The sequence below is a fragment of the Nelumbo nucifera genome, chromosome 2, assembly GCF_055504915.1.
Source record: "Nelumbo nucifera cultivar China Antique chromosome 2, China Antique-T2T, whole genome shotgun sequence".
Taxonomy (NCBI): domain Eukaryota; kingdom Viridiplantae; phylum Streptophyta; class Magnoliopsida; order Proteales; family Nelumbonaceae; genus Nelumbo; species Nelumbo nucifera.
Window position 1 is genome coordinate 91,586,900 of NC_142650.1, and position 15,863 is coordinate 91,602,762.

Consider the following 15,863-nt stretch of genomic DNA (forward strand, 5'->3'; position numbering starts at 1 on the left):
TTGGCGCCTGTGTTAGTCGGCGGGTCGGTGTCCGGGCCAGGTTGCCAGGTCGGCGCCTGTGTCAGTCAGCGGGTCGGTGTCCGGCCAGGTTGCCAGGTTGGCGCCTGTGTCCGGGTCAGGTCATCAGGTTGGCGCCTGTGTCCGGGTCATGTTGTCAGGTCAGCGCCTGTGTCCGGGCCAGATTGCCAGGTCGACGCCTATGTCCGGGCCATGTTGTCAGGTTGGCGCCTGTGTCCGGGCCAGATTGCCAGGTCGACGCCTGTGTCCGGGCCAGATTGCTGGGTCGGTGCCTGTGTCCGGGCCAGGTTGCCAGGTCGGCGCATGTGGCAGGCTGATCCGGCCAGGTCGCGCAGGTCGCGCCAGGCCAGCCAAACCGGTGCCCGGGGGGGGACCAACTTGGTAAGTTGTTGCCTGGGGGCTTGCCTAGTTGTCGTGAGGTGCCACGTGTCGCAATTTCACTGCAGGGCCAAATCTGCCCTCATCAACTTCCTTATCAGGAAAGATGAACCAAAAGCTTCATTACCTCTCGCACGTTTTAATGATTCAAAACATGGAATTAAACCAACAGAACCATATACTAATTTCAAATCAAGCTACTGCCACAATATGATAAATGGGATTCCATTTATTAACACTAAAAATAAAAAACCAACTAGTTCAGAAGTTGATAGTTATTAATTTATAACACAAGCTAAGGACAACAATAATTAGTTACTTGTGCACTACATCAAACCAGAAAAATATAGCAGTTCGAGCATAGATGACTCGTACATGCTGTAAAACCAGGGTTCCACTGGTCAAAACAGCCTTAGCGCCACCTTCTATCCGTGTCCGAGAAACAGATACACTGTCATTAGAGTTCTTTGCTACAGATGATGGGAACTCACTCGAACCACTGGCAGTACTCACAATTGGGCATGAGAGGTAGTCTAAGGGGTTATCATCACACTGGAGTACGCATCCCTCTATGGTCAGCCTTCCACTCCGATGAAGCAAGCAACATCCCAGCTCAGCCCTTACTGTAAGATTTGCCACCTTACAAGTGGACAGGAACTCCAATGCACTACCCAAGAACAATCACATTATTTATATGCAAAGTTTTTTTGAATGACAGGAAAAGAAAACAAAATGGAATCTTGCAGACCTGTCTGACCCCCGAGAACATATTAATACTGTGTCGTCAGGATGCTCGCCCCCTCCAATCTGAACAAGATAAGCAATGGTAAAAGAGGTAAAAAAACAATCAAAAAGGAAAAATTGGTACATTTTGGTGGTTGATAGATATTGGCCAAAGCTTCCAATGTTTGTTGGGGTCAAGTTTGTGCATCTCCGAGCTCAATTAGGGGCACAGATTGCAGGATAAGTTTTATATCCACTTGACTTTAGGTAGCACAGTCAATGCATGTTGTACATCTCCATTCCTCTGTGAGCACTGAGTGCCTTTCCCTATATTGTGGAGTAGTGGTAAATTCCATGCAGAAACTTTGTGCAACTCACAATGTTAGAATGGTAGTTTACCACAAATTATTGCTAAGAAAAATTGTCAAGTAAAAGGTTATATAAGTTATTAGGGTCATCTTGTCCATTCCCCCCAAACTTGATGGTTGGTTTTGGTAATCCACTTGAATACAACTTTGGTCCAAAGCCACTTGACTAAAAGGCATTGAAGTTAGGTTACCTACAGAAAAAAAACCAACAATCAACGAATGAAAATTCAGTTGCTAACAGAGGTTAGCAAGGCAACACCAGGAACCTTCTAAGCAGAATAAAGAAGGGTCAAAAGAATTATGTTAATTAAAAGGGTCAATGGTTCAACAACAGCATATACAACATAAAATCTGAGCAGACTAGTAGTGACAGTGCTGGGCTTTAACTTTATCTCTACATCAACACCTGACAAATAAAAAGCTTGCAAGTTTGAAGGCAGCCAACAAAGGTACAAAAGCAAAAAGAAATGTGTGTGTGTGTGTTTTTATATATATAATAGAAAGAGGGCAAAGGGGAGGTGAGGGGTCCTCTCACCATAGAGCTCACATGTGTCTTCTCCTACTCTCCTTTCTTGTATATTTATTTTTAAATGGAATCATTAAAAATATAACAAGGCAAAATTGAAACCCTCATGGGTCTGATTTGTCTCTCATAAAATTCATATTTACTTTCTCTCTCACCTTAATAGCCAATGTTTGTAACATCTCCCCTCCCCATTAAATCCTTCTTTTTCTCTTAAATCTCTTTTAATCTCTTTTGGATCCATCTAATAAAGTAGGTTTAAGGGCTAACCTAAATACGAACCCTAGCTTTGACCCACAAGAATGTCAAAACCCAAATTTGCCCAACAATACATGGGGTGAAATAATTTTCTTCTTATATAAATGTCTAAAGAAACCATTTCTCCTTTCCATGGGTTATTAGTTTTTTCTCTATTCTTTCATTAATTTAATGTGGATTTGTTTCATGGATTCTTCTGGTTCAACAATAAAAGAATGAGCCTTTGGTTATCTTCGTCAGTTCAATTTTGAAATTATTTTTTAACTTGGTTATTAATTTCATGTTAAGCACAATATTTTTGGCTATATAAAATGGAATAAATTTGAAGCTCAATAACTAAAAGGGAAAATAATTATTTTTCTACTATTTTATATGTAAAGAACTAAAAATATATAAAAACTTTGGTGAATCACCATTACTTCATTTTTTCCCCTTAAAATTACATTTTTGAAAAGCAGCTTGTGCATCGCACAGGTCACTGCTAGTTAAACTAAAACAAGAACGCCCAATTGTTAACTGTTAATGTTTTATTGCTCATGAAACATGGTTTGACAGGGCAAGATAATAGGGTATCTCATAATCAGAGGTTTTTCCCCATGTTTACAGGCAGTTGCAGCATATCTCAAACATTTTCCAGATTAATGTGGTGTTCCCCGATTTAAAAGTTGAGCATTTATCAGGTAATGATTGATAATAAAGTAACACCTTAGGTTCTGTTTATTTCAATATAAAATGGGTTGAAAATATTTTAGGCTGAAATATTTGGGATATATTTCTGCTCCGTTTTCAATGGAAATTATTTTTTTTTTCTTGCCTTTTTTTACAGGTAATGTATTCCTTGCCATTTACATCAAACAAATTAGAAGAGATGGAAAGCAAAGTTTTCACTGTAAAAGGGGCATAAATAATATCTGCAATATTTAAATCAGAAAAGTTTTACTCCATTTTATGGAGAAACAAAGACGGTCTTGAGGAATAGAACTTTGAACATACCAGGCAAAGTGGCTTTTTAATCTGAATATTACATGCAAGATGATTTCCTCCAGCAGCAATCAGAATGGTGTCACCAGGCCTATTAAAATAAGTTACATTTACAAATCCTTCTCTATACTCACATGATAAGGGGATATGACTTCACTAACCTTGCAGCAGAAATGGCAGTTTCAATGTCAGGAAAAACTCCAGGTTCAGTTGGATCCTTGATGGACCGGTCTACACGAAGCCATAGACGAGGATGGCATGCCAGGAAACACCATCTGTGGCAAACGAGGGCGGTGTTATACCGATCTGCAAACCCAACATCAATTTGTGACAGAGAATGCAGAATAGCATACTGAATATGCAACCTTCTCTTTTAAAAATTTAAATGCAAACTTGGTTGACTTGTCAAACAAAACCAAGTACAAAAAGAACTATACTACATAAACTCAATCAGAAGAAACATTAGTGCATGTACAAAAATGAAATGTGAAGATTTATACAAAAAAGAGAAACTCAAGAGTTGTTTGGCTTTTCTGGGACAGTACAGATATAGAAGGAGATCTAGTTACTCTTGATGTTAAAATCTTTTATGGGACAGTGCAGATATAGAATGGGATCTAGTACAGATATAGAATGGGAAGATTTATACAAAAAGGAGAAACTCAAGAGTTGTTTGGCTTTTCAGGTAATCGGTTGGTCCATTATATGTCCAATATAGATATAAGATTCAGATCTTGTCCTCTATAGTTTCCTTTGAGTTTAATGAAGGTTTTCTTATTCAGAAGGAAAGAAACTGATGCATTATTCTCAAATAAAAAATGATGAATGATGGTACAGACAGGTTCAGCTCATGATTTTTTTTCTTTGTTTTTGTAACTTTATAATGCGGAGGGATGTCCAAGTACAATTGTAGCCCTGGCTAGGATTGACGCAAACTGAAGCCCAGCCCTAAGAAGAAGCTGTCAAAGTACACACACCCATAATGAGAATAAACTCATGGTGGTCAAACAAAGTTTGAACTGCATCTTCTCTATTACCCCTAACCCAAGTCAAAGTTGAGAATTGAGATGATACTGATTGGTTGGGGATTGGGAAAGCTGAGTTTTTAATGTCTCCATAAGGGTTTTCTCAAAAAGTCTTTCTGATGCAACTAAACCAAACAATCCAACTAGTTCCATGCACATGTGCATAGAATCAATTCTTTTGCAAGAAAAAGTAATACTAATACAACCAAATCGGACCTACTGGTTATGGACAAACACTCAACTTAAGCTCCACTATGTGCTTCTTTATCTTTACATAATTAGGCTTGGGTTGTGTCCATTTGGAATTTCCCAGCTTTAGCAGATAGTGGTATGTCGAGATTTACTTCATCACCATTCACCTTATAGGAACCATTCTGATAGCTGGCCATTGTTATCCGATGAGTTGACATAACTAGTACAGTTCAATTGATTACATAATAATGTATTATGTGTCTGAGACCAGATTACCCACCAATAGCCAAGATGATCCAGAGAAAGAACACCGGAACACACAAGAAGACGCCGGAGAGAGACCAAAAAGCCCACCATATTTTCCCATATTATTCTTCTTAACGTGATATGTTTACAGATTTTCCTTACAAGACCTACATACATAACAGAATAATGGAATTCTGAGTTCTTCTTGAAGGTATTTCACCTACGTGTCCATCAAAGCTAAATTATTTGCCTTTCAGCTATTCATATAGCAACAGACGCAAGATTCTCAACAATTTCACATTGGCAGAAGCACTTCCAAGACTGATTAGAAACTGAATTGCAAGGAAATTCCAAATTGAACAAACAGGTCTAGGGTTAAAGGCTAAATGGTACTCAAATTCAATCTTTTCCTCGCCAACCCCACAAACCCACGAACCAATACAACCGACACAGACATAGAAAGGGGTTCTTGGTAATTAGATAATTGAATCCTATATATTTCAAATTCAACAAGAAAGCAGTATCGAGGTTCACAGAAAATTAGGGTTTTTTGGAACAAGAAAAGCACAAAAGCGAACCTGGAATTGGGGATAAAAAACTGAAGATGTGCATAAGACAACCGTCGTCGAGATTGTTTATAGGCGAAGCAGGGGAGGAGCTGCTCCTGCTGCTCCGCTTCCACCTTCGCTTCTCCTGAATCTCCACCATGGCGATGACCGTCGGACCGCTACCAACACCGTCACCTGAGTCTCAACCTCTCAGGCCCTCGACCTCTACAAGTACTCCATTTTCCACCGCATGCGCCTAGACAGTACACGCAAACGCAATGGTGTATACATTGGAAAAAATATTTTGACTAAATGAGGGCTCCCTCACATGAGGGTTACTTTTCTGTTATCGGATTGGAATCTACTTGACATCCATACACATCTTGAAATCAAGGTGGTGTAGAGTTTTCAGAGCTCGCAGTTCTATGAGTTGGATTAGGATCTTGTTCTCCTAGAGGTTCGGGAACTGTAGGAACTGTACCATGCAATAAATGGTCCCAGATTTTGTTGGTTCCTGTTTCTACTAAACCTGAGTGAGTTCGAGTTCTCCGCCCCACAACGGTCCACAGCACATCCCCGCCTTGTATTGAGAATCAGTCCCGATGTTCCCAAGTACACGGCGGGGATGTGCTATGGGGCGGCCCCTTACCCAAGTGGCCAAGTAGGGATGGCAATTTTACCCACAAAATTGGGTTTTCGATCTGAACCGTCTTGAACAGGGCGGATTTCCTTGATCACAAAATGTACATGGGTTGGGTTTGGGGATTTTTCTTTTGCCCCAGACTGGGGACTGGGCAGGGATGGGGTCTGCATATAAATCCCCGAACTTACCCCGACCCCGATTATGAATTACAAAAAGTCAAAAGGTATTAGGTAATACGTAATAGGTTAGGTTTTGAGTCTTTTGACGTTTTGCCTTGCCGCCTAGGTTTTGTTTCTCTCTTCACAGACTTCTTTGATTCACTCCTCGAGACTTCAACTCTTCCGGTCTTCACAGACTTTGCCTATCAAATGGAGAGAAGAGGAGCCATCGATCGTTGGGTGCCGTCGCTACCACCGTAGCACAGAGGAACCGCTGACCACCAGGTTCTTCCTCTCATTCACTGATTCACTAATTAACTGATTCACTCTTCGTTCTTCCTCTTTTTGTTCATCCGCCGAACGTCGAGCGTCGCAACCACCGTAGCAGCAGATAGCAGTGACCAGTTACAGTCTTATAGAGGAACCACCATACTATCATTCTTCCTTTGTCTGTCTCTTCGTTTGTCCGCCCAGTTTCTCCCTCTGTTTCTCGATTTCTCCCTTTTACACTGTTTGTAACAGTGAGAAGGTAGAGAGATTGTTCACAAATCTCTCCGTTCATCCACCGGGTTCGACCATTCCTTGTATTCACTACCCAAAGTCCAAACGGTCGGTTTCAAAATCAGGTTTCTCACTCAAGTCATCAAGGATCAAGCGTGCAAGTCTATATCTTGTTCACAAATTAAAGTCGAATCAATGGATTGTTTAATTAGGTTTTCATGTTCTTTCAGCATAATGTGCTTGTTCACAAATTAAATTAAAGTCTGTATCAATGGATTATTTATTTAATCAGGTCTCCATTTGGCCATTCTTTGTATCTAACAATCATGTGCTTTCTTACAGTAATACGATCATCGGGGCAGGGATATGTCAAGGATTCCCCATTCCCGATGGGGCTGGGGATGGGGGTTGAATTTTTACCCCGATACCAAGGATGAGGTGAGGATGGGTTAGGGAATTTTAGCCACGGAGCGGGGATGGGAAGGGGGTGCCCCCTCTCGTTGCCATTCCTATGGCCAAGTTTAAAAAATTAGTAAATGATCGACTCGAAACTTTTTGGTGCATGACTCAATCTTGGAACTATCTGGTCGGACCGTCAAAATAACCTCTTGATTTGCCTAATGCAAGGGAAAGGTGGTTATTTTTTGATAATGGAGAAGCTACGTAAGAGGGGGTAGTTTGGCCCCAAGAATCAGAAACAGATAAAACTAAGGCCATGTTTGGGAGTGCTTAAAAATAAGTATTTATTTGGGCCATTAAGCACTTACTGGTATTTGGGAAATAAGTCCAAAATAAATGTTTATTTTAAAAATAAGGGCTTATTTTTTAAGCCCAAATTTCTAGTTTTTTTAAGTGCTTATACAATAAGCACTTATTCAATTTTTTCTTTCAAAATTATCCGTAGTTGAATTTTAAAATACCACTTACAAAATTATCCCTAGTTGAAACTTTATAAAAGCACTTTTGTGAAAGCATTTTTACAAAAAGCACTTTTACAAAAGTACTTTTCTGAAAGCACTTTTAAGAAAATACTTTTATGAAAGCACTTTTAAGAAAATACTTTTATGAAGACACTTGTAAGAAAATACTTTTATGAAAGCACTTTTATAAAAGCACTTTATAAAATCACTTTTATGAAAGAACTTTTAAGAAAGTACTTTTATGAAAGCATGAAAGCATTTTTATAAAAGAACTTTTATGAAAGTACGTTTACAAAAGCACTTTTATGAAGTGCTTTCATAAAAGTGCCTTTATAAGGGTACTTTCTTAAAAGTGCTTTTATAAAAGTACTTTCACAAAAGTACTTTTATAAAAGTGCTTTCAAAGGGTATATTTTGAAAATTTGAAAGAAAATGAAGGATAAAATAGTCACAAATGCTTATTTATGTGTTTTTTAGAGAAAAGACTACCAAACACACAATATAAAATAAGTGGTTATTTTAAAAAATATGCACTTGAAAATTTTAGATGCTAAATGTAAATAAGTGCTTATTCGAATAAACACTTATTCAATAAGCATTTATTTTTAACTTAAGCACTCCCAAACATGGTCTAAAGTCCCTTAGAATACACTCTACATTGACTGAAACACCTGATAGAGCACTGTGCGCTAGCCAATCTGTGGCCGATTTACTTCACAATAAGTATGATGAAAGGTGATGGTAGAGTTGATGAGGAGACAAACACTGACATTCTTTGATGATGTTCTCCATTCTCTATGAGGCTTCATTGTCTTCCTTAGGCAAGATGTTGAGATTGGAGTCACCTTCAATCATGATTGGGTAATTTTTGAAGTTGGTGTCGATGTTGATGACTTCCCAAGCAGCCCAAGCTTCAGCTAAATTAATCAAAGTAAAACCAATGCTTTAAGGTTTAAGGTCAAGAACTGAATCTGAATGATTCCTAGCAATACATACAATACAGCACCAACCATCAGTTCTGCAAGATGCATTGAAGTTTATTTTTATGGTCCCGAACTTGGGATTAATCCACACAATAGGCTACCACACTTAGTATTATCATTAGTTTCATTCTCCTGGATATTTTTGAAAAGACACAGAATTAAAATCTCTATCTAGAATAATATGAGGGTGCAAGGTTTTATTGTTTGTCGTTTCTATTTTTTCAAATAAGCCAAAGAATAATAGCAAGCTTTTCCATGAATAAGAGATCATTAGAAGGATTCGACCACTTAGAAATTCGGATCCACTAGTTATTAATAGTCAATTCATTACCTTTTGGAACTGGGAGATTTGTATTTACTTTTTACCAAATTTGTTTGGATAAATTACAATTAAGGAACAAATGATCTATATTTTCCTCTTCACCACAATGATCACAACTACCATCAATGTTTAGACCTCTCACAATAGGCTTATTTTTAATGGGCAGTTTGCCACTGAATACTTGAAACAAAAATACTTTAATTTTAGGAGGGACTTTTAGGTTCCAGAGAACATATTGTCTATACTTTCATTCCCTCATTAATTCGGCTTTCTTCATTATAAGCATATTTAACTAAAAATTTACCAACACCAACTTATCCTTAGAGTGATTTGAGGGGATAATCAGAGGCTTTATACGATTCCAAACTAAAATTGGGATAATTGTTCTAATGAGATCTTCCTTCTAAATACTTTTCTCTTGATCAATTATACTACTAATTGGCATCTCAATGTTTGAAATATTTTCTGGATTAGCTTCGTTTATAATGGGGTTATTACTTGTCCAAGTTTGAGACTTTCCCATCAATAATAGGAGCATCAAGGTGCTTTTTATTTTTTGTCTCAAGGGGAAATTTAAGGATTTTAGACATGATTTTTTGATGTTTATTAGGAATGTTTTTTTTTTTTTCTTTTTTGAAAAGGTGATGGTAGATTTTGAATAATTTGGAAATTGGCTAGAAGCTAAAGCAAACTTGTCAAGAATTTCCTTTATTTTGAGACAAACATTGATTTGGGTCTTAGCAAAAATAATACAATCATTAATAAATTGGAGAATGGGGATGGTAGGTCCACTCCTAGATTCTTTGCATCTAATTAATTTTCCCCTAGTGGAGGCTTTAACCTCCAACTTTCTTGTGAGAACCTTATCACACAAAACAAAAAATGTATGGGGATAAAGGGTCACCTTGCTTGATACCTCTAGAGTCTCTTACATTTCTTGTGAGAGAGCTTTGATGAGGATCTAAAAGGAAACTGATATAATACATTCCATTGCCCAATTAATCCATTTTTTATGAAAGCTAGGTTTCTCTAAAACTGTTTTAATGAAATCCCACTCCAATATGTCATAGGCTTTCTCCATATCAATTTTGCATGCCATAATCTCACTCTTGCCTTTCTTTTTCTTCATGGAGTGCATCATCTCATGAGTTATCAATATATTATCAATAATTTGTCTATTTGGAGTAAATGCAGTTTGGTAAGGGGAGATAGTATCATCTAAAAGTTGTTTGATCCTCAAAAGTGTAGTTATTAATGTTGGAGATGAAAATCTCTACATCTCTAGCTCCTTCAGAATGGAATCTTTCCTTAAACTTCTTGCAAAAATGCTCTTTTATTCCATTTTCCTCAATAATCCACTCCCCATTATCTTCCTTAATCTTGTGGATTTTATTTCTATTCCTACGAATGGCTGCCATTGTATGGAAGAATTTATTATTCTTATATCCTAACTTAAGCCATTTCATTCTATATTTTTGAGCCTAATATATTTCTTCATGAGCTAGGGTGTTGTTAGCACCCAAAACCCTAAAAAACCAAATTTTAGCCCAAATGCCCATAAATCCATCGTTAAATCTACATGATTCCCTCTCGATGGCCTTGATTATGCCACATCACCATACTTGATCCCCAATCAAACTCAATCATGTGAAACAAAATCCTTAAACAACCAATCACACAAAATTTCAACCCTAAATTCTTTGATTTAGCCAATCATCCATCAGAGGTTCTATTTCGACGTGTTTGACACTATGACACTCCTTGAACCTAAAACCCATGATATGCACATACTTAACACGACCAAACCCTTCCAATAGCCTCATAAGCCCAATCCATACCTCCCCACCAAATTTTATCCCAAAATTCCCTTGTTTGACCCAATATCAAGCCTTGATTCCATTTTGACGAATCTTATTGATCAAAAGCCCACCTATCATGAATCTCCATCATCCAAGCCTTATTTGACCAATCAAACCCCACCCCCAAGTTCATAGACCCAAAAAACCCCAGCATGTTAAATTTCATGTCGTAATTCACTTGTTTGACCGTTAAAATAGGAAGACGCTATTTCGACGCAATAGGTTGAATCGCCACATCAGTTGTCTCATCCTAGGATTTCAAGAGGGTGGGGACTGATGTCAGCTCCTTACTTGACCCCATTAAAACACCTGGACTAATGAATTTGAGCCTAATAGGCTTAAAAAGCTTAAAATATCAAACAAACCCCCACTTGAAACCAATGACAAAACCCCATTTAAAAGTTCATCAAATTTACGTTTTTTTGTCACTATCAGCCCCAAATACGGGGCTGCAACGTCTGGCATGCCCCAATCCCTCATTGGATGCATGAAATCCATAAGAAGCCTTCTAAACTCTAGAAAATTTGTTACACAAAGAAGGAAGGGTCAACTGTAAGCTCTTCTCTCTCAAAATCTTTGCCTATTTCAGTGAAAGAGCTCTGTTGAATCACAGACACTGTATTTGGACGAATTTCAGACCCATCTCCCTTCCTTTTCTCTATAAATAGAGGCCTAGCTTGAGCTTGAGTGAAGAGGGGCAATTTCCGAACTTCTGTAATACACCCATTCTACTTGAAATGCCGAAATCCTTGAAGCCAAGCTCAAGCTTCATCCCCTGTTTTCCAAACTTAACACTAGAAACGCTCAGCCCAGTTCCATACCTTGCTCAAGTTTTGTTTGAAGCCCTTTTAGCTGCAAGAAAGTTTGTTTCAAGGTCGTACACGAGAGGTAAACTTCTTATTCCACCGTCTCTCTGTTTTTATTTAGTTTCAAATTGCTTAAAGTCATAAAATCCTAGGAAACTTGCATTTCCAGCTTCCTCCAGATTGAGAAAAAGAGGTAGAGAGGCGAGGGTCTTAGGGAAACCAGTACCTAAGACCTGATAACATCATCTCAAATCAATTATGGGTAAAGTAGGGAATGCTTTTGCCAGATTTCAAGAGCTTTGAGCAATCATGTTAACTGGTGTTTTGTCAAAATTTGAGCCTCAATTGCTCCCGTTTTGGGCTGCTACAGTAGCTTGGAGAGAGGGGTAGCTAACACCTTCCCTCTTCCAATCCTTTGAATCCAAAATCTCTCAGTTAGGTGCATTCCTTGGCAAAGAATGGAGTCACTATCAAGGCAAGTAAATCAATTTTCAAATATAAAAATGAAGGCCCATTTCCTCTAGAAAATGGATGGCGACTCTATCTCTTTGAGCCAGCCATGAGCTCCCATAGCTGGCAACTCCACTAGGGAGTTTAAGGACCTTTATAGGGAGATGTTTGAGCTCAAGTTTGTGCTTAGTTATTGTGCGTTGTAAGGCTTAAAGACTAAAAGTTGTTGGATTGCGATTCAAAGTCACACCTCAAGAAGGTTGGGCGTGATAAACCTTCCCAACGCAATCACCCAATGCCATTCCCATGCCAAAATCGAACCTAAAGCTTCACCTAGAACCATACCTTTGTTGAAATCATAATCTGGTTCAGTCTTATTACAGCCCAAAACTTCAAAATTGCAACCTCTTATAACTCAACCACAACCCAGAAGTTCAAAAATTGCAACTCAGTTCAGTCTCATCACAACTCAAAACCTGCACATCACACCTTCTTCCTACTCATCGCAACTCAGAACCTGCTCATCGCACCTTCTTCTTACTCATCGCAACACGGAACCTGCTCATCGCTCCTCTTTCCTATTCATCGCAGCTCGGAACCTGCTCATCGCACTTGCTTCCTACTCATCGCAACTTGGAACCTGATCATCACAACTCAGAACCTGCTCATCGCACCTTCTTCCTGCTCATTGCAACTCAAAACTGTTAGACAGTTGTATGACCTTAGCTCCAATCAGAATGATGTACATTATGAATTTATTGTAAATGAATAAAGTGCTTATTTGATTCATGTTCTTGTGGTGTGTTTCTGTGTAATACCCTTAAACTAGACACTTATGAGACTTGTGTTAGTTTAGAATGTTCACAACCGTTGGATAAGTCTGGGGAGATTTATCCTACCAAGGCTGACACTGGTGTGCTGCCAAATGTTGGGGTGGCCTGTCTCAGCCGCTAGGGTGAGACCCTAGGCACATGCAGTGTAGGATTAATTGAATCTTTGAACCGGACCAGATTTCCAATATTGCCCTGGACCTTGGAGATTGATGAACAAAACTGGAAAGTTACACCTGACCCCTAGACTCCATTATGATACTGCACTAGGTGTCGGATTGGGTTGTCTTTGATATGCCAATCAGTGAGATCCTTAGCGGGGGTTAAAACCTGGGTATGTTGGGACAGTCTGAGAATTCATCTGAGTGGGTGATCATAGTGACAAGATCGGCCCCTTTGTCGGAAAAAGGTAATGATCGGAGATGCACTCTCTGTAATGGAAATCAAGACTGCCGGCAGCCGATTTCAATCGTTGAAATTTTGTTTTGCAAAATATATACTGATATACATACATATATATATATATACATTATGGTTTCCAAACGTTTGCAAAAGGTTTTAATTTCCGTGATCCATGTGAGTAGAGAGTGCAACACTGTTCCTTGCAGCCGAGGGAGAGGTCCTCTCTTGTCGGGCAGTGTTTGATCATTATAGGCTGAGAGGTTAAGTGTAAAATCATTGAGGGTAATACCTAATGGGCTAATCTTGCATCTGCCCACAGTCCCTGGGTCTTACAAGGTGGCTTGGCCCAGAGACCACTTAGGGTAAGTGTTGGGCTCATAGAGCCCATGTGATGGGTTTCAGGGGGTGCACTGTCCATAGCAGTGTATTCGGCCAGGCCTTGTAACAAAGGCTGGGCTGAACCCATGTTGCTGATGTGTAGATCAATGTTTGGGTCCCACACCATACAAGGAAGCCCAACTGGGCAACAGTTTGGAAGGCTAAGTGAGCACATAACCTTATTGAGCCTAAATCCCATTTCGAACTGGGCTGATTTGATTTGTTAAATGAGGGTGAATGTGATTCAAATCTGGAAACCTCCTAATGGGATTAGGAGAGGGCTGATCTAATCTGCAGTTAAGATAAGGGTTTACCCTTATCAATTAAAGGGAATTCTGATCCAAATATGATTTGGATCAGCAACTCCTAATGGGATTAGGAGCTGATCCCTTTAAAGTTATAAAAAGAGGAGGGGGCGGCAACCTTTAGAAGACATTCATTTTTATATCCTCTTCAGAGCTGAAATCACAGAAGAGAGAATTCAGCATCACTGCGCTAAATCTCTCTTGCTGCCTCTTTCCTGCCTTCGCCATATCTGCCAATTCGATCTCTTCTCGTCAGTAGGAGTGATCAAGATTGGATCTTGATATCAGTCCTTTGTGAAAGGGCTGATTGGAAGAAATGCTCACGTGCCGTCCAACTGATACTTGCGAAGGATCTGATTCTTTTGAAGAACGCTGCTGATTCTGCTCCATTCTGCACTACGCCATCTTCAGTGGGAGCAGTTTTTGGTTCTTTTCTTGGGCGTGAACACCTCCATTGGGAGATATTGTTTTTCTGTATCAGGTATATCCCTCTCCTACTGTTTTTGTTCAAATCTGGTTCGGTTCATGGTTCAAGATTGATCCTTGAAAAATATGATTTTTCTAAAATAGGGAATACGATTCCCAGTAGGATGGAGAGAAATTTTTGAAATTCGCTCATACTATTCCGCAAGATTCGGGCGTCCATACGATGGATATCTCCTCCCTTCAAAAACCTACTCATCGCACCTTCGTCCTGCTCCTCACACCTTCTTCCTATTCATTGCAACTCCAAACTTGCTCATCGTAACTCAAAACCTGCTCAGAACCTACTCATCGCTCCTTCTTCCTACTCATCGCAACTCAGAACCTACTCATTGCACCTTCTTCTTACTCATCACAATTCGGGACCTGTTCATCGCACCTTCTTCCTACTCATCACAACTCAGAACCTGCTCATTGCACCTTCTTCCTACTCATTGCAACTTAGAACCTGCTCATCGCACCCTCCATCGCATGCGCACTAGATCTCTATCGTGACTAGCCTTCTGTACCACAGAAAAAATTTATAGTTCTCTCCTAGTAGGCCCCGAATACATGTGGTTGTATTCTCCCCTTCTTCTTTGTTTCTTTTATATTCATTTCTCTTGCATGTTTGAACACTCACAGTCACACACACTCTCATGTAAATAGAATTAGAATTCCATTTCACCTATTAGAGAAAGGATAGTAGGTGTGTGCCCTTGGATTTTGGTCCTTAAAGGCTCCAGCAAAAACCTTCAAACTAGCCACAAACCAAAGAAGCCCATTTTTCCATGGGTGGAGGTTTGAAGGCTAGCAAACTTGTTGGAACCTCATATTCTATAACTCCCCCAACAACTTCATGCATTACAGTTAGAGTACCCGTACATAGGAACCTCAGATGGAATAGGATAGCAGAACCTTAGCGTAATTAGGACTAGGACACTAAGAGTGTTGTACCATGTGGTTGCCATCCTTGGAGGTAAGATCAAAATAAACCTTAAATCCCTAAAAAAAAAAAAAAAACCTAATATAAAAACATCAAAGTACCCTTTAAGATATCAATGTTACATCCAAGATCAAAGTCTAGTGGTAGTAGAAATAAAGAACAAACTCAATCAAATCTGAAATCAAGATCTAAATCTAGTAAATTCTCCAAATCTAAAGCTCTCATTTGAAATATGCAAAGAAGCCTATCTTGTCACTCAAGGTTGTTGTTCTCAAGGCTAAGTAGATGCATGCCCTTATGAGATTAGCTCTTGGGGAGTAGCATCAAAAGGCCAATTGGGACATCTTATGTGCTTCATCTTGTATCCATCTCAAGGCTAAGTAGGTGCATTCCCTTACGAGATTAGCTCCTGAGAAGTAACATCGAAAGGGCAATTCTGATCTCTTTTGTGCTTCCATCTTAAGGCCAAGTAAATGCATAATTGTAAGAGTTCAATTCTTGAAAAGTAGTATCAAAAGACCATTTCGATCCTCCTTATTTCTTGGAGTATTTAGTAGGTATGCATATGGCAAGGGTCTAACCCTCTCTTGACCAATATCAAAAGATACTTCATCTCTCGACCGACCCAAGAGAAGTTG

General features: G+C 39.2%; 1 protein-coding gene across 1 annotated transcript; it reads right to left on the reverse strand.

Annotated features, from left to right (window-relative positions):
- Nucleotides 1-607: 607 nt before the first annotated feature.
- SKIP5 (SKP1/ASK-interacting protein 5) lies at nucleotides 608-5,535 on the reverse strand. Its single transcript, XM_088899036.1, has 5 exons — nucleotides 5,291-5,535; nucleotides 3,411-3,555; nucleotides 3,262-3,340; nucleotides 1,145-1,203; nucleotides 608-1,063 (listed from the first exon to the last, which is right to left on the reverse strand). The coding sequence occupies exons 1-5, from the start codon at nucleotides 5,418-5,420 to the stop codon at nucleotides 712-714; spliced, it is 765 nt and encodes a 254-aa protein (XP_088755162.1). The 5' UTR covers nucleotides 5,421-5,535; the 3' UTR covers nucleotides 608-711.
- Nucleotides 5,536-15,863: the final 10,328 nt, after the last annotated feature.

Coding starts and splice junctions, on each gene's coding strand:
- SKIP5 (XM_088899036.1), bottom strand. CDS start 5,420: ATGGTGGAGATTCAGGAGAAGCGAAGGTGGAAGCGGAGCAGCAGGAGC. Junction 3,341..3,410: donor ACTGCCATTTCTGCTGCAAG/GTTAGTGAAGTC, acceptor TTATTTTAATAG/GCCTGGTGACACCATTCTGA. Junction 1,064..1,144: donor TGTTCTCGGGGGTCAGACAG/GTCTGCAAGATT, acceptor GTTCTTGGGTAG/TGCATTGGAGTTCCTGTCCA.